The sequence below is a fragment of the Eumetopias jubatus genome, unplaced genomic scaffold (assembly GCF_037043125.1).
Source record: "Eumetopias jubatus isolate StellerSeaLion01/CBP00866 unplaced genomic scaffold, mEumJub1_p1.0 scaffold_13, whole genome shotgun sequence".
Classification (NCBI taxonomy): Eukaryota; Metazoa; Chordata; class Mammalia; order Carnivora; family Otariidae; genus Eumetopias; species Eumetopias jubatus.
Genome location: NW_028274819.1, coordinates 43649561 through 43676062, shown reverse-complemented (window position 1 = coordinate 43676062; position 26502 = coordinate 43649561). Strand labels below are relative to the sequence as shown.

General features: G+C 41.8%; 1 protein-coding gene across 10 annotated transcripts in view; it reads right to left on the bottom strand.

Moving 5' to 3' along the window:
* Window positions 1-7039, bottom strand: part of CYP2R1 (cytochrome P450 family 2 subfamily R member 1) — a 41426-nt gene extending 34387 nt beyond the window's left edge. For 5 of the 10 annotated variants that reach the window (XR_003611357.2, XR_003611355.2, XM_028116805.2 and 2 more), the window contains exon 1: window positions 6786-7039. Coding sequence is in view for 4 of the 10 variants with exons in the window: in XM_028116805.2 (XP_027972606.1) it covers window positions 6786-7010 (225 nt within the window). In the remaining 6 variants the exon portion in view is untranslated. Of the gene's footprint in view, window positions 1-4357; window positions 4497-5724; window positions 5881-6264; window positions 6751-6785 lie in introns of those variants that run through there. The other 5 variants (XM_088017886.1, XM_088017885.1, XM_088017888.1 and 2 more) reach the window with 5 other exon arrangements.
* Between the last annotated feature and the right edge of the window lie 19463 nt (window positions 7040-26502).

Genomic DNA, 26502 nt, shown 5'->3' with positions numbered 1-26502 from the left:
ACTGCATGTGACAAGCAGTGGTATTAGTCAAAAGTGGCAGTGTAAGAGTTTCAGTGCCAAGAGAATGGCTACCAGCTGAGCAAATGTGAGACTCTTTCAGTTCCCAAAGCAGTAATGGAATGGTCTTAAAGTCGTTTCCCAGAAGTGTAATTTTAACAGATAGAAAGGGATAATGCCTCCTCCTGTGTCTCTCCTCTAATCTCAATACTCTCTACTCTAACACTCTGACACCAGTTGTTGTGGGTTTGCCACACCTCAGCAATTCTGGGACACCAGTTAGGTGTCCTAGAATTTAACTCAATTCTGACACTACCTACCCGGAGATCCCCCAAGTTACAGCTCAGTCTCACAGGACTGCTCCCTATCTCTACTTCAGATGCCATTCGCAAGTCCAGGTGCTTCTGACCAACAGGCTATAAATCAGAGGTTCCCACGACCTCTCCTCCTTGGGTCCCATTAATATGCTAGAGTGGCTCAGAGAATTCAGGAAAATAATTACTAGATTAACAGTTTATTATAGAAGGATTTGACTCAGGCACAGCCATATGAAAGATATGCATAGGGAAGGTATGGGGAAAGGGGAGGGGAGCGGAGCTTCCATGTTCTCCCCAGGCATGCTCTCTATCCTCTGCTCACCTCCACCTGTTCACCCACATGGAAGCTCTCTGAGACCTGTAATTCAGGAATTTTTATGGACGCTTTATTACCTAGGCACAATTAATTACATCGTGGGCCACTGGTGACTGATTCAACTTTCAGCCCCTCTCCCTTTCCCAGAGGTAGTGGGGGTATGACTGAAAGTTCCAGCCCTCTAATCATGATTGGTTCTCCTGGCAATAAACTCCCATTCTAGGGACTGTCCAAAAATTACCTCATTAGCGTAAACTCAGGTGTGGTTGAAAGGGGCTTGTCGTGAATAACAAAAGACTTCTTTCTTACTTTTAACATTTAGGAAATTCCAAGGAAAGGAACAAAAACCAAATATGTATTTATTATAAATCACAGCATCACAGCAGGAAAGGATGGTATTAGTGAATAGGCAGTTGTTCTGATGTAGGACAAAAAGACTGAGGGAGGATGGTAGAAGACCCTGGGATTGCAAGCTGTGTTAATATGCAGCAAGAACAAACAGAAGAGTCCATTGCAGGGTAAAGCTATCAGGTGTGGACAGTATGAATTACAAAGACCAAGGAGGAGCCATGGTTTGCGCAAGTTGTTATACAATCCACCTTGACTCAAAAATTTGGTCCCTTGGGCGCCTGGGTGGCTCAGTTGGTTAAGCGACTGTCTTCGGCTCAGGTCATGATCCTGGAGTCCCGGGATCGAGTCCCACATCGGGTTCCCTGCTCAGCAGGGAGTCTGCTTCTCCCTCTGACCCTCTTCCCTCTCGTGCTCTCTCTCATTCTCTCTCAAATAAATAAATAAAATCTTTAAAAAAAAAAATTTTGGTCCCTAGGGGCGCCTGGGTTTAAGTGTCTTTTGGCTCAGGTCATGATCCCAGGGTCCTGGGATCCAGCCCCGCATCGGGCTCCCTGCTCACCGAGAACTGCTTCTCCCTCTCCCTCTCCCTGCTTGTGTTCCTTCTCTTGCTGTGTCTCTCTCTGTCAAATAAATAAAATCTTAAAAAAAAAAAATTGGTCCCTATTTGAGGGTAAAACTGGGGAAACTGCTATTTGAACTAGCATCTATTCTGGTATGTGCTGTTTTCAAGGACTTTTGGTAAAGGTCTGTGAAACACTTTCCTTCCCTTCTAGAAGTCAGTCTGTGATCAAGTTTCTTTCCCTCCCTGCAAACCAGCTCTGCCTACAATTTTTCACTCTCCCAGGTAATGAGCACTCCATTCATCCTTCCAGCTGTTCAGGACCCAAACTACTGCCTGTGTTGACTCTATTTTTCTCCCCAGCCCCACATCACTGCTTAGAGTCACGTTGCTCCTATTTTCAGAATATAAACAGGAGATGGCAATTTCTTACCCTTCCATCCCTAACACTCTGATTCAAGCCACCTTCATTTTCCCTCATGTTATCACAACAGCCTCTCAACTTGTCTCTTTATAGGTGATTCTCAATATTACATACTCCTGATTCATGGCTTTTGTGCATGTTCTTTTGGCTTGGAATGTTCTTCCCCTAGTTATTCCTAGAGTTTACTCCTTCATTTCCTTTAAGCCTCTGCTCAAATGTCTTCTTTGCAGTGAGGCCTGCTCTACCTCAGTTAAAATTCTACCCCTTAGCCTTCTCCATCTCCCTTCCCCTAATTTAGTTGACTTCACACTCTGTACTCTGATGTATTTTATCATTTACTTATTCTATTTATATTGTCCATGTCCTCCCCGTCCACCTCAGCCCCCAGGAGAACATAAGCTACACCAGGACAGGGATTTTTACCACTGTTTTGTTTACTGCTGTATCTTCACACTTAGGACAGTATGTAGCAGATGTTGATAACTGATAAGTATATGCTAAATTACTGAATAGTGGTGAAGACATACTTTTAAGTATACTATTACACAACACCATGGGTGAAGGGCTAGTAAGAGAGGGATGTGAAAAGTGCCATTGATGAAAACTGATAAACACTTTTCAACCTTTGCTTGGGCTGTTTTCTCATTTGAAATGCCTCCCTTGACTGCCATACTGTCCAGACCATACCATGTCTTTAGGGAATATCCTCTACGAAGCCTTTCTTGGTGCACTCTCCTTCTCTTTATTCTGGGGATGCAAGACTGCTTCAACATTCAAAAATCAATCCAAGTGATGCACCACATTAATAAAATGAAGGATAAAAATAATATGATCACTTCAACAGATGGAGAAGAAACATTTGAAAAAATTCAACATCCATTCACAAGAAACCTCTCAACAAAGTGGGTTTAGAGGGAATATACCTCAATATAATATAGACAATATATGACAATCCCACAGCTAACATCATACACAATGGTGAGAAATTAAGAGTTTTTCCTTTAAGATCAGGAACAAGACAAGGATGTCCACTCTCACCACTTTTATTCAACATACTACTGGTAGTCCTAGCCACAGCAATCAAACAAGAAAAATAGTAAAAGGCGCCAAAATTGGTAAGAAAGAAGTAAAACTATCTGTGGATGACATGATACTATACATCGAAAACCCTAAAGACTCCACCAAAACACTATTAGAAGTAGCAAATGAGTAAGTAAAGTTGTAGATCACAAAATCAGTATACAGAAATCTGCTGCATTGCCATAATAATGAAGTACCAGAAAAATTAATAAAACAATTCCATTTATGATAGCATCAAAAATAATAAAATATCTAGGAATAAATTTAACCAAGGAGGTGAAAAACCTGTACCCTGAAATCTATGAAACACTAATAAAAAAAAATTGAAGATGACACAAATGGAAAGATATTCCATGTTCATGGATTGGAAGAACCAATACTGTTAAAATGTCCATACTACCCAAAACAATCTAAAGATTTAATGTAATTGGTATCAAAATACAAACAGCATTTTTCACAGAACTAGAAATCCTAGAACAAATAATCCTAAAATTTATATTATATAAAAGACCCTGAAAAGCCAAAGCAATCTTGAAAAAGAAAAACAAAACTGGAGGTATTACAATCCCAGATTTCAAGATATATTACAAAGATATAATAATCAAAAATACTATGATCCTGGCACAAAAATAGACACTAGATTAATGGAACAGAAGAGGGCCTAGAAATAAACCCACGATTATATAATCAATTAATCTACAACAAAGGAGGCAAGAATATGCAATGGAGAAAAGACAGTCTCTTCAATAAATGGTGCTGGGAAAACTGGACCAATACATGTAAAGAATGAAACTGGACCATTTTCTTACACCATATAAAAAAATAAACTCAAAGTGAATTAAAGACCTAAATATGAGTCCTGAAACCATAAATATCCTAGAAGAGAAGATGGAGAGTAATCTCCTAGTCATTTCCCTTAGCAATTTATTTATGGATAGGTTTCCTCAGGCAAGGGAAACAAAAGCAAAAATAAACTATTGGGACTATACCAAAAGAAAAACTTTTACACAGCAAAGGAAACCATTAAAAAAACAAACAAAAACAACAACAAAAAAACCTGAAAAGGCAACCTACTGAATGGGAGAAGGTATCTGCAAATGATATATCCAATAAGAGTCTGATATCCAAAATACATAAAGAAATTATACAACTCAACACCATTAAAACAATCTAATTAAAAATGGGCAGAGGACCTGAATAGGCATTTTTCCAAAGAAGACATACACATGTCGTGAGACACATGAAAAGATGCTCAACATCACTAATCATCAGGGAAATGTACATCAAAACCACAATGAGATATCACCTTATACCTGTCAGAATGGCTAGTATCTGGGGTGCCTGGGAGGCTCAGTCGATTAAGTGTCCCTCCTCTTGATCTCAGCTCAGCTCTTGATTTCAAGGTTGTAAGTTCAAGCCCCAAGTTGGGCTCCACGCTGGGCATGGAGCCTTCTTAAAAAAAAAAAAATGGCTGGTATCAAAAAGAAAAGAAATAATAAGTGTTGGCAAGGATACGGAGAAAAAGATACCCTTGTACACTGTTGGTGAAAACGTAAATTGGTGCAGATACTGCAAAAACGGTATGGAAGTTCCTCAAAAAATTAAAATTAGAAATAGTATACAGGGGCACCTGGGTGGCTCAGTCAGTTATGTGTCTGACTCCTGGTTTTAGCTTAGGTAGTGACCCCAGGGTGGTGGGATCGAGCCCTGAGGCCAACTCTGTGCTCAGCAGGCAGTCTACTTCCCCTCTCCACTGCCCCTCCCCCCAAAGCGTGTGCCTGTGAACACTCTCTCTCTAAAATAAAGAAATCTTAAAAAAGATAGCATACAATTCAGTAATTCCACTATTGGATATTTGTCTAAAGAAACTGAAAACATTTTCAAAAAGATATATGCACTGCTATGTTTATTACAGCATTATTTACAATAGCCGATATTGGAAGCAATCTAAATGTCCATCAATACATGAATGTATGAAGAAGTGACATAATGTATACATATATATGTATTACTCAGCCATAAAAAAGATGAGATCTTACCATCTGTGACAACATGAATGGACACAGAGGCTATTATGCTAAGTGAAATAAGTCAGACAGAAAGAATCTAAAAACAAAATGAACAAACAAAAGCAGAAACAGACCCATAAATACAGAGAACTGGTGGTTGCCAGAGGAGAGGGGGTGGGTGGATGGACAAAATGGATGAAGGTGAGTGGGAGGTACAAGCCTCCAGGTATGGAATAAGTCATGGGAATGAAAGGTTCAGCATAGGGAATATATGAAAAACATCTTCCTATTCTGCAAGACAGCATTCACATAACTGGTTTAAAGATACTTTTTATGTTACAGGCCTAATAAATTGTTTTGCAGTTAATAACCAAGAACATTTGAGTAGCAGTTTACTGTTTCTAGTTATTATCATTACTCATGAAGAAAAATTAAAATTCAGAGAAAAGTTAACACTCAATTCCTGGAGAACTGGAAGGCTGACATAAAATATAAGAATTATATAATTTGCTTTACGTAAAAACACTTTCCCTTTAACAATGTCAACCATTAGAGCGGTGCAAGAACCTAAGATAATTCTCGGAAACTTTGGTTCAAATAAATTTAAGCCCCAACCTGAAACACCACAATTGCCAAAGAGCCCTGCTGTACTATTCCTTCAAAGCACTCACAATTTGTGGTCGATATTTAGAGTTGCTCTCTCTCCCGGGCTCTGACTCCCTAAAGTCAGGCAGTGTCGCCTTCCTCGCCTCATCCCCAGCACCTGGCCGAGCCTGGCAGCTTGTTGTTGCTGCGTAGGCATGAAAGGATTGAATACAAAACAGGTGAGCTCAGCCAGTGCCAATGCTCTGGAAACTTCTGCCTCCTTCCGAGGTTAGGACATCCTTCCAAGCACACGCTTGAGTTCTGGCAGGGAGCGGCGGTGCGGCTGTGTGCAAGTCCCTCAGCATTGCTGTGCTGCACTTTCCTTCTCTGCACAGTGCGAAAGGCCGGAAGTAGCTGGGCCGGACGGTTGTGAGTTTACGTCAGGGCACCTTGGAAGGGAGGCTGGCCCACAGCGGCGCAGTCCCAGTGTTTGCTATGAGGATGTTCCTGGCCAGTCAGGCCGACACTGCTCACTTCGCTGTAGGACTCCGCACCGATTTTTAGTCATCAATTCATTCGCTCTTTCGTAATTATTTTCCAGAGACCATCTTGGCCAGGGGCCTTACCTGCGCTTTCTAATCCCCATAGCAGACGCCTAGAGCAGCCATCCTTAGATGCAAACATTTAGTAACGTCCTATTAAACATTAATCACGACCTAGAACTTGGATGCCCCATTTTCGCGAGAAGCCACGGGTAGAACCGCACACCCGTCTAGTTCCCACCCGCTGCCAAAAAAAAAAAACAAACCCAACCCACACGCTTCCCAAAACAGCTCGGCGCCCCACTGCGCAGGCGCGGAGCACAATCTTGGCGCCCTCGGGGCCCATGCGCAGGCGCGCGAGCACTACCAGGGGATTCCCGCCTGATCCCGCTAGGCGTCGGAAGGGTGGGAGGTCCTGGCTGGGCCGGGTTCCCCTGAAGGGGCGCGGCCTCCAGGACTCCTACCCGCCGACTGGGGAAGCTGGTTCCCGAGAAGTCGGTAGTACAGGGGAGGGCAGTCTCGACAGGTCGGGCCTCGGAGCGGCCGTCAAGTCCACCCCTGAGGAAGGCCCGGGCCCTCCCAGCCCGCAGCCCGTCGGCCTGTACCTCGCCGTACGTCTGGCTTTGCTTTCTCATGTAGACGTGGGGGAGCTCGCCCGAGGCGGCCAGCGAGTAGATGTTGCCGATAAATGGCAGCCCCGACGGCCCGGGGGGGAAGCCAGTCGGCCGCCTCTGCTTCAGCAGCTGGCGGATCCCCAGCGCGAAGAGCAGCAGAAAGAGCGCGCCTCCGAGCGCCGGGGCGCATGCCTCAGCGCCCAGAGGGTCCCACATAGCTGGGCCGGGGGCTGGTGCTACGAACCCCGGGGCCTTGGAGCTGGTTCGCCCTCCTGCCCCGTCTCATTCCTATTGGTCGGACACCGCGAGGTCCCGCCCCCGTTCCCTGGCCATTGGTTGGCTGCTCCGGGCGGTTAACTCCGGGCCCTGTGGGGCTCAGAGTCTAGGTGCAGAGGCGGGTGCCACCCTTTGGATCTGGGCGTGGCTCCAAGCGACCTCGAGCCTCTGGGCTTTTCCAGGGTGTTGACCCCAGGGCTTGGGGAACGCTTCTGCACAACCTCCGTCACTGGGCTAGGAGGATCCTTCCTCCCTTGCGGCCAGCCCTTTCTGAAGGTGAATTTTTAGGAACTATTAAATAAGGAACTCTTAAATATAGAGTGGAAAAACTGCAAAGGTTATCAGAACTCAGTCTTGAACTAAACCTGATAATCTTCAGAATTAACACTTGAGAACTGACTCATCAGTATTAAAAAAAAGATCTGTCCTGTTTTACTCATTTGTTCCTTCATCATTATGAGACATTTTTGTATGTGTTCCCCTAAGAATTAGATTTCACAATATTTAGTAACCTGAGTTAATCATGTATCTTTTCACTCGTTTCTGGTCTTCCCAAACTGGTTACTTCTTGGCAATCATTAGTCTGCAGTTGCCTAGGAATGGTACTCGATGTGGGAAACAAAGAAGGAAGTATAGAGAAAATTAAACGTCCTTATAACCTGCAGCCAAATAGACAAATATTTGAGGCTGCAGTGTAACAGTCTTCCAGGAAACATTCTAACTTTCTTAATGTTAATGCCTTGCAAGAGGGAAGAATAACCTTGGTTTGACAATAGCAAGTCCTCAGGTATCCTGAGAGTCTTCTTTAGCATATGAACATCCTTTTGGAACTTCCCTTATCTTTACTTCCTCCAACCTCAAAGTGTTTAATCAGTTGCTCCTCCCAATCCCCTGGGGCAGTAGCTCTTTGTGCCCATGGGTCCTTTAATTAAAAAAAAAAAAAAATCACCTTTTTGCAACAAAAACATTTCAAGAATTCTTTCTTGGCCCTAAGCTCCGAACCCCAACAACGCTACTCCAAAAACACACCATTTGATGCTGGAACATGGGGCTTTTCATCTGGACTCTGAGCCGCGGTGCCAACTTGGTGAGTGTTTTCCTCTACTTACTACTTAGTTTTTCTCTACCTTTACTCTCATTTCAGGGGCTTTTCAAGGAGTACAGTCTTACTAGAACGCTTTCATGTGGATTGCTCAGGCTGCAATCCTCTAGCCCGTGGCTACTCTATGGGGAGGACAAAGCCTGCCTTCTGGCTAAGAGTAACCTGGCCTGAATGGTAATAAGACCCAGAAACTTGATGCCCTCTCTATTCCTGTCCTTATACAAAGCTGTCTGTCTTGGGCATGTGATGGCCACCTGAGTCACCAGAATGGCTGCCAATCTTAATACTCTCGTGTGTTCCTCCTTATTGGTCTAATGTGATACCTTCCACATCTGTAGTCTAGGCACTTCTGGCCACAAGACCCTCACTGGGAGTTGGCCAAAACCGGTACCCGATTGAATTAAAACCCTACTGGGGACCATTTCCTAGCGAAGTTGGCTATAAAGACTTCATGTGTTGGGACGTCGCTTAGATCATGATGATTTCTATCTTTACTGTTCTCTGTCAATGTCCTCTGCTAACTAAAGTTACAAAATTGGGTAGTTTCCTCTTGTAAAACTTTTCTAGTGTCTTCCATGGGTTAAAAATGGTGAGTTCTTTGTGGCCTTCACTTCACGGCGGGACCTTAACAGTAAGTGAAACTCGGTCCATATGCCAGCACCCATTGTAGTCTCGAATGTGATGGGAAAGCGGGGGCGAGGGAGGAGGGCAGGCAGGACCTTTACGGCTGGCGGTGATCTTAGTGATTTAGTTTGAGGGATGCTTTCAGTCGCTTTGACACCAGGAACCTCTGACCTATCCTGTGCATGGGGCACCACCTAGCAGTCGGGGGGAATTTTCTTGGTAATGGACCTTCTTTTTTCAGTCCCCAAGGACTCTCCCTTGGGATGCCTTTTAACCCACTGGAAACAATTCGGATTGTAAGATTTAAGGAAGCGAAGCTTGAAAATCTGTGTCAGCTCATCTGTTCAAGCTGACAGGCTTTAGGACCAGGAGACCTCTTTCTCTGCACTCTTGGCTTTTATCTGCCTTTCCCTCCCCACCTATTGCTTCACCACCTTGGATTGCAGCCTGCCTAACTGGTTCCTACACCATCTGGGTGCCCCTGGCACCACTGGCTTCTCCTACCCTTGCCGTTGAGGAGCGAAGAGCACCCCCTCGAACTTAACACCACCCACTTCAGATTTCCCCACCAGTGTCCCCAATAAAAACTGACAGTGGGGAGCAAATTGGTTGACTTTTAAGTGGACCCAGGTGGAACATAATTCGGTATTTAAAGTAATTGAAACTTTATTCTACCAAGATTTACTAAAGATCAAATAAGCTCATGTTATCTCTGTTGCAGTTTGTTAGCAAAAAGATGATTTAAAATGATGGTTAATTTTGTTTGTCTGTTTTCATGGGTAATTGTTAAGATAGCTTTCAAAGTCTTTGGCAACCTGAAACTTTAAAGTTTTGCTTAGATAACAAATAGGATTGAATTCATTGGACATCTAGGCCTTTTTCAAATGAGATAAAATACTAAAGCACTGATTGCTGAATGTAGGTTTGTGCTTTTGACTTCTTATTGCAAAGAAAATAAGGATATTTGAGTCTGTTTGAAAACATGCTTTGTGCTTAATAGATTCATAAATTTGCCATCTAAAGAATTCTGGTGTGACAGTTCACAATTGGTTACTACTTAGTTTTCGCTGAGACTAAGGTCTCTGAGTTAAAATTCTGCTAAATGTAATTAAGACTGACAAGAATAAGGGAAGCAACTGAATGAACAAGTTGTAGGTTTATGAGGGAAAATCTTTGGAAGGGAATTTTATATGTGGTAAGGACTAAAGTTGAATGGATTTTATTTTATTTTATTTTTTTTTTGAAATTTTTTTTTAAAGATTTTATTTATTTAATTGACAGAGAGAGACAGAGAGAGAGGGAACACAAGCAGGGGGAGTGGGAGAGGGAGAAGCAGGCTTCCCGCCGAGCAGGGAGCCCGATGCGGGGCTCGATCCCAGGACCCTGGGACCATGACCGGAGCTGAAGGCAGTTGCTTAACCAACTGAGCCACCCAGGCGCCCCAAGTTGAATGGATTTTAAAAGTACAGTGGTATACGATTGAAATTCTGCTTTTCTCTCTTAAAAAGACAGTTTTCTTGAATTGTTGCTCTATGCTTGATAAGAAAATGTAAACAAAGTTTTTTCTCTTTTGTCTGTCTAGAAAACTAGTTTCTAGGTTTTGCTTTTTTTTTTTTAAGATTTTATTTATTTGACAGAGAGAGACAGCGAGTGAGGGAACACAAGCAGGGGGAGTGGGAGAGGGAGAAGCAGGCTTCCAGCTGAGCAGGGAGCCCGATGTGGGGCTCGATCCCAGGACCCTGGGATCATGACCTGAGCCGAAGGCAGACGCTTAACGACTGAACCACCTAGGCGCCCCCTAGGTTTTGTCTTTGATCACTTGGTTAAAACTTCTCAATATTAAATGAGCTAAGTTTTGCTGATAACTATATAACCCTACATATTTGCCTTTGGAATCTCTTATTGTAACCTTGGTTAAATGAGTAAGTTTTGTAATAATCTGTAATCTTATTCAGGCATGTGTTATAACTTTGAGGTTTTTAAACAAACTTCCCAAGATTTAAATTGTAAATGAAGTCTTAATAAGCCTTAGGTTAAATTGCTTGGATAAATGCTTTAACTATCCTAGAGATGATAAGCAATTCCTAATGTTTTAATATGTTCTAGTATCAGGCCATCATTTAATATTCTGATTTTTGAAGTCTTAAGTGTTACAGAAATAACCAGATTTCCCTGCCAGCTATATTGTAACCTCTCATCAGATCTTTAACCATGTCCATCTTTGAGTCTTTCTGTTATTTATAATTATTGTTCGTATTCTCTTGCAAAACGTGTTTCATCTTCAAGGAGATTCATAAAAAGGACTTTTGACAAATACAGGTTTTTAATATCTTTAAAATCCCAAAACTAAAATTGGTAAGAATTTCCAGAACTGACTAAACTGAGGAAGATTATAGTTTTTGTGACTTTTGTTTAAAACATTGCTGGTTCTCTAATATTTGCTCTTCCTGACTAAGGAAACTTCCTCTTAAGATATCTGTGGTATAAAAAATAAGATAAAATATTCCTCTGTGAACAAATTGAAGACTAACTTTTCTCTCTACCTGAACCCTCTGAAATTCAAAACGTCTCCATAAGTATTCTTTATCTCATGGCAATTACAGTCATTTGCGTAAGGTCAATAAGAATGTGTTCTGCTTGTAACAGGACACCATTGGAAACATTATTTTACCAAGGTTTTGATGGGAATGTCATATTTGAGAGACATGCACAGACTCATATATGACCAGACAGCTTTAAGGAACTAAGGTTGACTTTATTTTATTTTTTTTAAAGATTTTTATTTATTTATTTGAGAGAGAGAATGAGAGAGAGAGAGAGCATGAGAGGGGGGGAGGGTCAGAGGGAGAAGCAGACTCCCCGCTGAGCAGGGAGCCTGATGTGGGACTCCATCCTGGGACTCCAGGATCATGACCTGAGCCGAAGGCAGTCGCTCAACTGACTGAGCCACCCAGGCGCCCCTAAGGTTGACTTTATGAAGCATGAAGCCAACACTTTAAAATGTTGGCCTGATACTTGTTTGTTTGTTTGTTGTTTGATACTTTTTTGTTTTGTTTGTTTGTCAAAAAAAATTTGAGACAGAGTGGGTAAGGGGCAGAGGGAGAAGCAGACACCCCGTTGAGCAGGGAGCCCAGTGCGGGGCTCCATCCAGGGACTCCAGGATCATGACCTGAACTGAAGGCAGGCTCTTAACTGACTGAGCCACCCAGGTGCCTCATTGGCCTGATACTTTGCTTACAGAGTTCCCAGAGGTCTTACCAGGTAAGTAAAGAACGTCACTTCCTGGCAGGTGCAGGAACCTCAGGATATATTGGGGACCTTCAGAAGAGGAATTTGCCCAAATCTATAGGTATACCAGGCCTGTCTGATGGCAGGCACTTGGCTTGGCTTCTGGCCTAGAGAGGCTACTAAAAGTTCAACCTAGAGATTCCTTATTATAAAAAGTTCCAGCAAAGCAAATTCTAAAAGATCTATATGATCAATCACTACTTTTGCTGAGCTTACATATGTCATGAAGCCAGGTTTGTTAAAATTAGATGTGTTTTATAATCAAATTAGCCCTGATTTGGCTATCTCTGGTTAAAAATGAGGGTTATTATAGAGAGAAAATGTTTCAATAACACATCTTTGTAAGATACTAGATTTTAAGCGTTGAGACTCAAGAAAACTGGATTACTCAGAAGGGGAAGTGCCCCAGAACAATCAATAGGGTTAAGTCCCTTTGAGTTACTATATGGAAAAACTGTAGACCTATCAATAGATGGAGACTTATAAGGCTCTGTAAAATTATTCACATGGAACCAGGTTAATTCATAAATCTCTAAATGAATACACAAACCATATCCTCTCTAAACCAGATCTGGCAGTCACTAGCAACTCACCCCATATGAACCCCAGAAACATGGTTTATTTAGAGGATCACAAGTCTAATATAGCAGGGGATTTAACTCCAAAATGGTAGGGCCCTACTGGATGGGTCATATTATGTGCTCCCACTGCAATACAATTAGAGGGACACTCTTCATGGGCTCATATATCTAGAATAAAACCTGTTATCTCCTTCACCAGAAACCAATGGGCAAACTAACGTGCCTTCTTATTCCTGTGAATGTGTGGAAGACCTCAAATTTCTTTTCAAATGACATTAAAGGACTTGAGGGCAGGAAGAAAATTTTAGTTAACTATCATAGGTCTTTTTATTCAGAGTTTTCTTTCTTATTATAACACTAACCTTTTGTTGTTTTTTCCGGTGTCTCCCTCCCTGGTGCCAGGACTCCTTCACCGCCATAACTTCCAGCTGACACATGATCCTTTCTACTCAAGGAGGTTCATATATGTTATCTACCTTGGATTGGCTGCTTCTGCCTTTGGTAACTCCTATATATAAATTCCCAAACTGACCAGTGTTGACCCAGAGGTAGGGACATTTCTACGCCTGTATTCTGCAGGAAGAAGTTACAGAAGTTACAGAAGTTACCTTCTACCCTCAGCAACCTTAAAAATTTAAGGATCAAAATGGCTTGGGCCCGGGGGTGGGGGGCTGATTTGGGAAACAAAGGCAGAGGGAAATGTAGTTAAATTTAAATGTCCTTCTAACCCACAGCCCATTGACAAATATTTGAGGCTGGCCGACTATAACATTCCTCTAGGAAGTTCCCAACTGTCTTAATGTTAATGCCTTGCTAAAGGGAAAAAGAGCTTTGGTTTGACAATAGCAAGGCCTTAGGTATCCTGTGAGTCTTCTTCAGCATATGAACATCCTTTTGGAACTTCCCTTACCTTTACTTCCCCCAAACCCAAAGTATATAATCAGTTGCTCCTCACAATCCCATGGCAGCAGCTCTTTCTGCCCAGGGGGCCTGTCCTGATGCTTTAGTAACCTTTCTGCACCAGAGACGTCTCAAGAATTCTTTCTTGGCTCTCAGCTTTGGACCCCAACAACACTACTCCAAATCACATCAGTACTTACTATTTAAGTTTGCTAAATTACCTGAAATTAAGCAACTGATTGCTTATTTGGGAATTCCCATTTGGTATTTATTCCTATTTCTCTTTACTACTGAGCAGTTCCTTGCAACATAGGACCTATCCAGGCCTGGGACTCCACTAACCACTGCCTTCCAGCTGTGATCAGTAGTGGCAAGAGTGTTAACGGTCCTCAATAGCTCAAGGCTCATTGATATAACAAATACTTATTGGATGCCTATTATGTTGTGGTATCCTAAGCAATGGAGATAACAGAGGTCAGAAGAGCAACAAAGTCCCCACCCTCCTAGAATTTACATTCTTGTGAAAAGGAAGAGGAATAAATAAAATAATTTTAGATAATTATAATCAAGTGAAAAGTGTGTGGTGAGATACCTTAGCGGGTGAGAGATGTCAAGAAATGTCTCTTTAAGAAGATGACATTTGGGAAAAAAATGACATTTGAGCTTAGATCAAATGATAAGGAGATGTATTAATTTCCTCCTGCTGCTGTAACAAATTACCACAAAAAGTGGCTTAAAACACACACACACACACACACACACACACACACACACATTTATTATCTTACAACTTTTGAGCTCAGAAGTCCAAAATGGGTCTTCCTGGGTTAAATGCTAGGTGTGGTATGGCTGCATTCCTTCTAGAGACTCTAAGAATCCATTTCCTTGCCTTTTCCAGTTGCCCATATTCTGTGATTTGTGTCCCCATTCCTCCATCTTCAAAGCCAGCAACATCAGGCTGTCCTTGTCCTGGATCTGACTGTATTCTGCCTTCCTCTTCCACTTACAAAGACCCTTGTGGTTATTTGGGGCCTATCTGGATAATCCAGGTGATCATCCTAGAGTCACCTGTTTAGCGACCTGAATTTCATCTGCAACCTTATTTCCCCTCGCCATGAAACCTAACCTATTCATAGGTTGTGGCCATTAAGACGTGGACATATTAGGGGGGAGGAGCAGTATTCTGCTTACCACAGGAGGCAAACCTTAGGGAAATCTGGGGGAAAATCTTCCAAAGAGAGAATATCAAGAGCACAGGTCCCCACATATTAAGCAAGCCCTATCTTAGAGTGTTTCCAGTTTCTCACTTCTATATTTCTGATGCAAATACAGTGGAGATGAAGCCAGCCAATTAGGTGATCTTAGAGTTTGGCTGTTTAACTGTTTGGAGCTCACTGATTGGTAAGTGGATATGCCCAGGGTCTGAAGATCTATTTCACAGGATCTCCAGGTATGGAATATCTACCTATTGAAACAGGGTGTTTCATAGCATCTCCAGCCACAGAATATTTACCGGTTCACCTATTACAAATGCCTGATATATTATTACCTTTAGAGATTCCTTAAAAGTCTCAGACATCAGCCCTGCCTGCCTTCCCCAACATCAGGTGTGCAGTGTCTGGGCTGGCTACAGCTGTTATGCAGTATTGGTATACAGTTAAAGAATGGTCCCTTTCCATCATTTATTTATTTGTTTTTTAAAGATTTTTCTTTATTTGTCAGAGAGAGCAAGTGAGCACAAGCAGGGGGAGCGGCAGGCAGAGGGAGAAGCAGGCTCCCTGCTGAGCAAGGAGCCCGATGTGGGACTCGATCCCAGGACCCTGGGATCGTGACCTGAGCTGAAGGCAGACGCTTAACTGACTGAGCCACCCAGGCGTCCCTCCATCATTTACTTTTTAAACGTATTAATCTTCATTTCAAAAATAACTTTCCATTCACATAAAGTCAGGAGCGTTCCTTCTTTGGTATTCTCCCCTGCTATGTTCACAGGATAACTGGAGTCCTGACAAGCAGTCTGACAGACCAATAGCACTAATGAGATGCTTCCTCCTTCACCCACACACCTCTTGGGAGATAGTCGTGGTAGAGGGCGGTGGTCCTCAGGAATCATTAAACGTCCCTCAGAACACAGATCCTTTCTTGTCACCATTTACCATGTTTTCTCACTGCTCAGCAAAGAAAAACCACTTACTTTGCTTCCCCTCCCTGCGTTTTCTCCCTGAGTGATAGAAAATGACGAATAAAGTTTGTCTATGGATTTTATTATGACAAAGATTTGGGTGGGACAGGAAGTAAAGGATTTTACTGTTTCCTAAGAGGAATCCATCTTCAGTTTGCAGGGTGGAATGGATGCCTGAGGAAACGTGAAAACCCTGTATATAGGACTCTGAACACTTCTGTGAGTGGAACAGTAACCGTCTCAAGAGAGGACAGTATTGCTGGATTGGAGCAAGGGCCTCTTTCTTGGCCTTTGGAAACATTCCCTCCAGGGTTCATTCAGAGGGACAGTGTCAGATGAGTGTCTTGAGAGCTCCCTGCCAGTTCTTGGATGGCTGCAACTCTGGCCTGAGCCCTGGGTGCTCACCTGACGTTCCTCCCCCAGTGTACGGTGTTGGCAACCACCACAAATGCGTTTCTTCTGTATATTCCATTATGTGCACTCACACCTGTGTTTCACCAGAATGGGAGGAAATAGAGTCAGAGGAAGCACTGAGGTGAGCCATATTGGAACCTGAGGCAAAAGAAAAAAACAATACTGATCTTTATTTTAAAATTTTTTTTAAAAAAGATTTTATTTATTTGACAAAGAGACAGTGAGAGAAGGAACACAAGCAGAGGGAATGGGAGAGGGAGAAGCAGGGAGCCTGATGTGGGGCTCTATCCCACAGATAGATCTCAGATCATGATCTGAGCTGAAGGCAGATGCTTAATGACTGAGCCACCCAGGCGCCCCAACTTTAAACATTTTTATGTCTCTCTCTCTCTCTCTTAATGTAAGCACTAAACCCAACCTTGGGCTCAAACACATGACCCTGAGATCAAGAGTCTCATACTCTTAACTGAGCCAGCCAGATGCCCCCAAATTTTGATACCTTGTTCCTCATGGATTTTTGCATTAATTTAGATTGTGAAGTGTTACACTGAAATGTTTTCTTGATTATGGAGCTTTTTGATGCTCCCTTAAATTTTTCTCCCAAAGTAAATAAATGCCTCACCCAAGTCCTGACCATGGGAAGTAGAGTACCCAAATGATGATTTCAGTTACAAAGTGGTATGTAGGAACAAGAATGAGAAATGACTTTTTCTAGACTTTTCTAGACTTTTCCCCAATGTCTAGACAGCTGTAGAGAGATCACATTTCTCCCAGGAGTCATTCCTGCCATGTCCTGGGAATGCTCAGCAGACCACCCCTGCCACTGCCTCTCCTCCAGCTCCCTTCTGGGCCATCTTCTAATCTTGACATCCTCTATCCTTTCCTTGTATTTAAATAGAAGTCTAAAGTGGATGAACCCTTTATGACCATCTTGTTGAGGACCCTTTTCCAAATGTGGTATCTGAGACTCAGGAAGTGTAATGCTCTTTCCAAGGGCACACAAGAGAATCCCAACACAACCAGAAATCTGGCCTCTGGGCTTGCCACATGTTCCTTCTGTCATTCATCCCAAAATTATTCAGCACCTACTAGATTAGTTGCTAGGGATGTAATGGTGAACAAAATCAGTCATGGCCCCCACCTTCCTGGGATTTACAGTTTATTATAAAACACAAACATCAGTCAAATAATCCCCAATAGATATACTTTACGAACAGTTTTCTGAAGTAAAGAACAGTTCTGTAAGCCTGTATATACCACAGGAAATCTGATCAGTATTGGGAGTTAGAAACTGAAGTCTGGAGCATAGAACTAGCTTATTCCCAGGTACTTATCTTCCCCAGGATTATGTTCACTGCAAAATTTTACTGAGATTCTTCTCAAGCTACTGGTCTTCTGTGGGACATTGAGTGCCAAGTAAAGGAAAAGGGATGTGAGTGTAACAAAATTCATTCTTTAAAGTTCATATCAGTCAGAGTCACTTAAGTACCAATTTGAAGCCTTCTAACTCTTGCTTTGCAAATGATTTTTTTTAAAGATTTTTATTTATTTATTTATTTATTTATTTGACAGAGAGAGAGAGAGAGAGAAGGAACACAAACAGGGGGAGTGGGAGAGGGAGAAGCAGGCTTCCCGCTGAGCAGGGAGCCTGATGCAGGGCTCGATCCCAGGACCCTGGGATCATGACCTGAGTCAAAGGCAGACGCCCAACAACCCAGGCTCCCCTGCAAATGATTTTGATAAAGATTCTTATATTGTGTTTCTAAAAACAGTAACTTATAAGCAAAATAAACAGAAGATGAAACTGATTGAACATGCTCATTGAAGACTAGTTATTTTAATTAAGAACATTCTTTTTTAAGAGTATAGGGGGAATGTGTAAATGTATTGGGTGATTTGGCTAAGTTTCTTTTTTTTTAAAGATTTTTACATTTATTATTTGTTTATTTGAGAGAGAGAAAGAGAGCACGAGGGGGGAGAGGGGCAGAGGGAGAGGCAGACTCCTCTCAGTGGGGAGCCCAACACAGGGCTCCATCTGAGGACCTGGGATCATGACCTGAGCCAAAGGCAGATGCTTAACCCACTGAGCCAACCAGGTGTCCCGATTTGGCTCAGTTTCTAACACACAAAAAAATGCTAGAACTTGAAGGATTAACTTCGGTTACCTAGAAACCTTGCTTTGGGAGCCCTGATTCTTTGACGATGACAATGAAGGACAATCAAGATAAGCCTTACAGCAGTGGCTCCTAGAGGACCCAAGAGGAGAGTCCTGTGGCTTTTGCCTTTAAGCCAAAAATAATTTTAATCATTGTGGAACATAATGTGAGCCATTCTTTGATGTCCTGTATGGAACTTGTCCACTTCTCGGAGTGACCAACCTGCTCCATCACACTGCATCTTGGGCCATCCTATTCAGCTCATTTTCTTCGAATAACTGTGAAAGTATCTCCTGTTCTTCAGAAGAGACGTTTGTAAGTGGCTGGTGGGACAGAAGGTTTATTTCTCTGGGGTTTGAAGACCAGCATTTTGAGTATGAGAGAGGGAGTGGGCAATTTTCTGGGCCTACTTTAGATGGAGGGCCATTAAGACTTACCACAGGAAGGGCGCCTGGGTGGCTCAGTAATTAAGCGTCTGCCTTCGGCTCAGGTCATGATCCCAGGGTCCTGGCATTGAGCCCCACATTGGGCTCCGTGCTAGGCAGGAAGCCTGCTTCTCCCTCTCCTGCTTCCCCTGCTTGTGTTCCCTCTCTCACTGTGTCTCTCTCTCTCAAATAAATAAATAAAATTAAAAAAATAAAATAAAAGACTTAACTACAGGAATACCTGGCTTCCTACTTTCTGCCTACCCTAAATCATCCCACCCCAGGTCTGCTCCAGACTGCCTTCACTGGGGAGTCTTAAAATGCTCTGGACCTTAGTGACCTACACATCTGAGCCGCTCCAGCCTTCAACCCCTTATCCCTCTGATCAGCTTTCACTCTCAGTGCCTTCTCTTTTTCATTAATCCTTTGGTGAGAACGATTTCTGGAGGGTAAGATTCCTGTCTTATTCTCCTGAATCCCCCCATCCTTACATATGGTTAGGCACCATGGACCCCAAATCCATGCCAGATGATTGGCACTGGGAAAGTCTCCTCTGTCAAGATTAGAGGGCCCTCTGGGGAGTGTTGGAAGCCGATTTGCAGGCTCCAACGGAAGACATGTTTTGTCTCTAGGTTGATTCATCAGGAAAATGCTTGGGAGGCATTTGTCCACAGCAAGGCATGGTACTGTCTGCACTCAATTTGTTCTCAGAGAAGCAAGGGCTCAGACACAAGGGCGAGTGTGTTTAAGAGAAGCAGGAATAAGGCCTACTGACCCCTGGTCTGAAGGGCATAGTGCTCTTCCCTCTTTAACACTCTTCTGAGAATCTCTCACTCCTCCTGTCTGGGGGATGGAGCAGTAATTCTCTTGATTATGCCTCCTTCCACAATGACACAACCTTGCACCCCTTGGCAACACTTCTGGAAGGCATAGAGTGACCTGATGTTAAAGGGGAAGGTAGAGTAGGGTCAACATGGCACAAAGCTTACAGCAACTATAGAGGATTTCAGAATTGGAGAAAACTTAAGAAACATTCAATCCAATTCAAGCTATATTTTACACGTGGAAGCTGAGGCCCCGAGTGGACAGATTCACTCAAGGTCACATACTCAGTTGGAGGCAGGAATAAGAACACAGTGTGCTGATTCCTGGGGCTGTCCTCTTTCTATTTGCTCAGGCTGCCTTAATTGAGTCAGAGTGAGTTACACCTCAGGTTTGACAATACGAGGCACTCCAAAGTCATTTCACAGATGTCTGAGTTCCAATTTAAGCAAAATGGACTAATTTGGCTAAGCAGATTGATAAACACAGAATAAATTGAGTGGAGAAATTTTCTGCTCTTTTAATGTCTCTTTTACTTTAATCTACTTAATTATTTAGGAAAATTTAGGATTTACTCTGAAATAAGTGAGTAAATACATAATTTTCTGCTGCAAAACTAAAAGTTTCCCATGCATATCCCGCACATATCTTTGGGTAATTTATGTTCTGACATTTTGTCTTCCATTATAATCAGTCTGGTTCTGAAAGACCTGACTGTTTTCTTTTGAACACATCTATTTCCCTAGAGAACCAGATGCATTAGCAAATATGACAGAAAATAGAGAAGACTATTTGCTAATGTATTTTAGTAAAAAGCCTATGGTGAAATTGCATAAATGTTCATTTTTAAATTGAGACAAGTTGGGAATATCATTCCTGAATTTAAGTTTAACAATTCATAGAATATAAGTATCTCATTTTTGATCTAAAGTTTTAGTTTAGTTTAGTTTGTTGTATTTATGTGTTGATATCTTTAGAACACAATCCTGCAATTAGGCTTATAGTCAAGCTTCCAAAATTTCCTTGTGGTAAAGCTATGTAGATACTATAATGAATATCTTCCTTCATCCTGGTTCTCAGTTTTTGGGATAATTTTCTTTGTGTAGATTTCCAAATGTAGAATTATTAAACTTATTAGTGAGGGTTCTTCTCCAGGGAAACAGTACCAGTAGGATTTAGATTTAGAGACAGTGATAAAAATATAGAGACATGTAATTATAAGAGGAGATGTATTATAGGAATTGAGTTACGTGATTATGGAGGCTGAGAAGACCCATGATCTACTCTCTGCAAACTGGAGTACCAGGAAAGCTTGTCATATAATTTAGTTTGGGTCTGAAGGCCCGAGGAACTGGGGAGCTGATGGCCTAAGTCTGAGTGCAAAGTCCAAGAACAAGGAATGCCAATGTCTGAGAGCATGAGAAGATAGGGCAGCAACAGCAGTTGGAGTCACCAGCTGGTTAAGCTTACCATTATCCACTGTCATTCTCCAAGTTTTCTATTGTCTGCACCATCCAAATAGGAAAATTGAATAGGGATGTGTGACAATCACCAGTCTTGCATCTTTCAAGTTCCTGATGGTGGCACTCACTAATCTCTGTATTCTCTTCAAGGATGCAGTATTGCATTCCATAAACTATTTTTCTCGGTAGAGGCTGTTTTGATGACTTTCACTCGGCCTTTCCCATTATAGTAGCCCTTACTCCACAATTCAGGAAACCAAGGTGGGGATTCTTCTAGTTCTAAGTATGTCTACTCCAATTATAAATTCTGGAAATGCGGAAATAACCACAGAATGGGTTCAGAGACCCACTGGACCACTGTGAAATGGACCTGAGCTAAAACTCCATTGATCACCTGACTTCCATAAGCCTATACCCTGACTGCAGGGCCACAGTGACGTTCCAGGACCCCTTGAATTAGTGTCAGTTTGGAGCCAGTATCCAGTAATCTCTAACAGATCAGATTATTTTGTTATCTTCAATGTACAGTTATGCTGGTAAAAGGCTGTAGGTCTCTTTGAGGAAGGCTGGGAAAAAGATTAGCAGTATGAATTTTTGGTAGTGTACCCTAGTCCTTCCTCAAGGACCTTCATTCAAAGGGTTCTTGGTCTCTAAACTGTCTCAATTCCAAGAATTGATTGAGGGTCCATGACTCTCTGTTTTCATTATTCAAAGTTAGGTTTTTCTTACCGTGATCTTAAACTTTTCTGCTTATCCAAGTCAAGAATTTAGTAGGCTTCCTATCTGTCTTGATTCTAGGACTCCCATGATAAACTAGGTAATGCCGTGGGTCTGCATAAATCAGACTATTTTGATTGCTGCTTTGACTCTTGTCCATTACAGTAACCATATGCACCTGCTTTTGATGGTGAGTGCCGTCACACGGCTCCTGCCACCCTGGGATCCAATTACTCCCACTGCATTTAGGTTTCTCAATTGAGTGGCTTGCAGTTCTCACTGTAAGGTCTGGCCTACAGAGGACAGCGACCACAGAGCACTTCAAGGATGCTAGGGCTCCCCTGTGAATTAATTTCTCACAGTGTTGATGAAAGTTATGTCATCTGGGCCCTCCCACTCTGGGGGAGTAGGTTTTTAAATGACCAATTCACTCTAGCATTCCAATCTCCTTAAGCCTCTGGAATCCCGTACTCTACATTAAAGCAAGGGAGGTCAAACATTTCCAGTTCAGTCATGATGGGCCATCTTTTGGTCCATGTTTCAGCCAACTAAACAAACAGAGCCTTTTTTTTTTTTTTTAACTACCTGAACTGCAAGATTAAGGGCAGAATTTCTGCTCAGTGAGTCCATATCGATAAATTTAGCCTGATACAACTTGATGTTCCTTCCACTCTTATCTCATACTCTTAATATCCATTGCAACACATATTTCCCAGATTTCTGCTTGTATAAATTAGAAAACTCAAATAGTTCTTTTAGAGTGCAGTACACCTCCTCACAGGTCATACTCTGTACCTTACGTTTAGGGGCCTGCTGGGACTTGAGTCTAGTTAGAGGTCTGGAAGCAAAGAGGGGAGGTGGGGTTGGGTTCTGAGGAGAATTGGGGTTGTGTTATATGTCAACTGCCTCAGTGGGAGGCATTATTATTTCCTCGGCTTACATATCTTTTCATCTGGCTTTTCATCTGTATCCTTTGTCATCTCTTTTCATAAACTGGTAGATATGTTTCCCTGAGTTCTGTGAGCCACACTAGTAAACTAATTGAACCTGAGGAGAGGATCATGGGGAAACTGATTTGTAGCGAAGTCAGATAGAAATTGTGGGTAGCCTGAGGATCTACTACTTGGGATGGGCATCTGAAGTGGTGGGGGGGAGCACTCTTATGGAACTGAGCCCTTAACCTGTGGGATCTGACACAATCTTCAGGTATATAGTGTCAGAACTAAATCATAAGCCACCTAGCTGGTGTTGCAGACAATAATTTGGTGGGGAAAACCGGCACATGTCTGATGTCAGAAGTGTTGGGAGTGCGGTAGTACTGTGAGTAAAGGAGATGCACAAGAAAAACTGGATTTTTCCCTAATACGCTACTAGATTACTAAGAGTTCCCACGTGGGTACCCTGCTCCCTGGATTCTGGATTTGTTGGCTTCCCAAGAACAAGTGCCACATTTCTCTCTGATCATACCCTAATATACAGCAGACTAGCAACCATTTCATTTTCTTCCTACTTTCTTTCTGAATAGGCCCTTTGATAGAAGGCTTTTGGTTCTATCCTTCCAAAACTATAATCTCTATCAGTTTGGAATGCTCCAGTTAATTAGAGCTCTTCAAATCCTGCCAAGATAGAGAAAGGGCCAGGCTTAGAAAAATACTGTCTTGCTCACACATGGGTTGATCCAAAAGCAGTATTTTAACCTGAGCTCTGAAATATAATATTGCACTATTATCTTAGGGGAAATTAACTTAGAAAAAAATGTATTTTTGCCTTCCTGATATTTTACTCAATTTCAGAACTTCATAATAAGCCCTCAGCTATGAACCTAGTGATTGCCTAGAACTTGCACATAAATTTAAAATCCAGGGCACCTGGGTGGCTCAGTTGTTAAGCGTCTGCCTTTGGCTCAGGTCATGATCCCAGGGTCCTGGGATCGAGCCCTGATTGGGCTCCCTGCTCTGCGGGGAGTCTGCTTCTCCTTCTCCCACTCCTCCTGCTTGTGTTCCCTCTCTTGCTATGTCTCTCTCTGTCAAATAAATAAATAAAATCTTAAAAAAAAAATCAAAGTTAAACCACTTATTTTGTCTCTGTCAAGGGGTATGTGTGTGTATGTCTGTGTGTATATGTGTATGTTTGTGTTCCTGTGGTAATGGTATTAAATTTCCAAATAGAACATTTGGAATAGAAAATTTGTTTAAAATAGATATAGTTAACCCTCCCAGATTATTTAATTAATTAATTTATTTTTATTAAAGGTTTTTATTTATTAGAGAGAGAGAGTGAGCGAGAGAGAGAGCACAAGCAGGGGGAGCGGCAGGGAGAAGCAGGCTCCCCGCTGAGCAAGGAGCCTGATGCGGGGCTCCATCTCAGGACCCTGGGACCATGACCTGAGCCGAAGGCAGATGCTTAACCGACTGAGCCACCCAGGCGCCCCTATTTTAGAATATATTATAAAATAGAATCTCTATTTTATAACTATCTTTTTAGGATTGGCCATCACTGCCAAAATAAAAATTATGAAAATAGTTTAATACCAAACTATAAGATAGTTACAGAAATAATACCTTTATTATTTAAAAAAGTTCTTAAAAATGTTTTTAAAAAGTTTGAAATTATAAGAAATTATCAAACAAAGGGCATGAGTAAATATGTAAGTCATTAAAAAGGAATTACAACTTAAAGAACAGAAGTGTCTAGCCCTATTCTTTTTTTTTTAAGATTTTATTTGTTTATTTGACAGAGACACAGCGAGAGAGGGAACACAAGCAGGGGGAGTGGGGGAGGGAGAAGCAGGCTTCCCGCGGAGCAGGGAGCCCAATGTGGGGCTCCATCCCAGGACCCTGGGATCATGACCTGAGCCGAAGGCAGATAGATGCTCAACAACTGAGCCACCCAGGCGCTCCCCTATTCTTTATAATAAAAGCAAGATAAAACAACTCTGAAATTCATGGCAGCTTTGTTCAGAAAAGGCAGCTGGACATGGCCCAGGTGTCTATCAACAGGAGAATCAATAAACACCTATGGTATATTCATGCCATGGGATACAGCTCAGCAATGAAAGGGAGAAGAAAACCTGCTCATACTTGAAACAGCAGGGAGTAATCTTAAAAACATTTTGCTGTGTGAAAGAATTCTTATCCCAATGAGTACATGTTGTATGATTCCATTGATGTGAAGTTCTGGAATTGGTGCAAGTAAACTATGATTTAAAAAATTGAAAACAGTGGTTGCCTTTGGGATGGGCGCAGGTATTAGAGGCAGGGTTTGATGGAAAGAGTCATGAAGCCACATTTGGGCATAATGGTGATGTCCGGTGTATCTTGATAGAGGTTTGTGTTTCATGGGTGTATGTATTTGTCAAAACTCATCAAATGGTACATTTAAGACCCTGAACAGCCAAAGCAATCTTGATAAAGAAAAACAAAGCTAGAGGTATCACAATCCCAGATTTCAAGATATACTACAAATCTGTAGTATTTGATTACTGTAGTAATCAAAACAGTATGGTACTGGCACAAAAATAGACACATGGATCAATGGAACAGAGTAGAGAGCCCAGAAATAAACCCATATTTTTATGGTCAGTTAATCTATTACAAAGGAGGCAAGAAGATGCTGTGGGAAAAAGATAATCTCTTTAACAAATGGTGTTGGGAAAACTGGACAGCTACATGCAAAAGAATGAAATGGGACCACTTTCTTTCACCATACACCAAAAATAAACTCAAAATGGATCAAAGACCTAAATGTGAGACCTGAAACCTTAAATTCCTAGAAGAACACATAGGTAGTAATTTCTTTGACACTGGCCATGGAAACATTTTTCTAGATATGTCTCTTCTGGCAAGGGAAACAAAAACAAAATTAAACTATTGAGACTACATCAAAATAAAAAGCTTTTGCACAGTGAAAGAAACCATCAACAAAACAAAAAGGCAACCTAAAGGGGAGAAGATATTTACAAATGATATATCTGATAAGGTGGTACTATCCAAAATATAAAAAGAATGTATACAAATCAACATCAAAGACAGAAATAATCCAGTCAAAAATGGACAGAGGACCTAAATAGACATTTTTACAAAGAAAACATCCAGATGGCCAATAGACACGTGAACAAATGCTCAACATCACTGATCATCAGGGAAATGCAAATTAAAACCATAATGAGATATCACTTTACACCTGTCAAAATGGCTAAAATGAAAAACACAAGAAATAACAAGTGTTGGTGAGGAGAAAAAGAAACCTTTGTGCACTGTTGGTAGGAATGCAAAGTGGTGCAGCCACCGTGGAAAGGTGTATGGAGGTTCCTCAAAAAATTAAAAATAGAACTACCATATGAGCCTGTAATTCCACTACTGGGTATTTACACAAAGGATATGAAAACACTAATTTGAAAAGATATCTGCACCCCTATGATTGCAGCATTATTTACAATAGCCACAATATGGAAGCAACCCAATTCTCCACTGAGAGATGAATGGATAAAGAAGATGTGGTATATATATATATATATATATATATATACACAATGGAATATGACTCAGCCATAACAAAGAATGAAATCTTTCCATTTGCAACAACGTGAATGGTCTAGAGGATATAATGCCAAGTGAAACAAGTCAGTCTGAGAAAGACAACTATCATATGATTTCACTCAGGTGTGGAATTTAAGAAACAAAACAAATGAACAAACAAACAAACAAACCAGACAAAAAAAGCCAGACTCTTAAATGAAAAGAACAAACTGGTGGTTGCTAG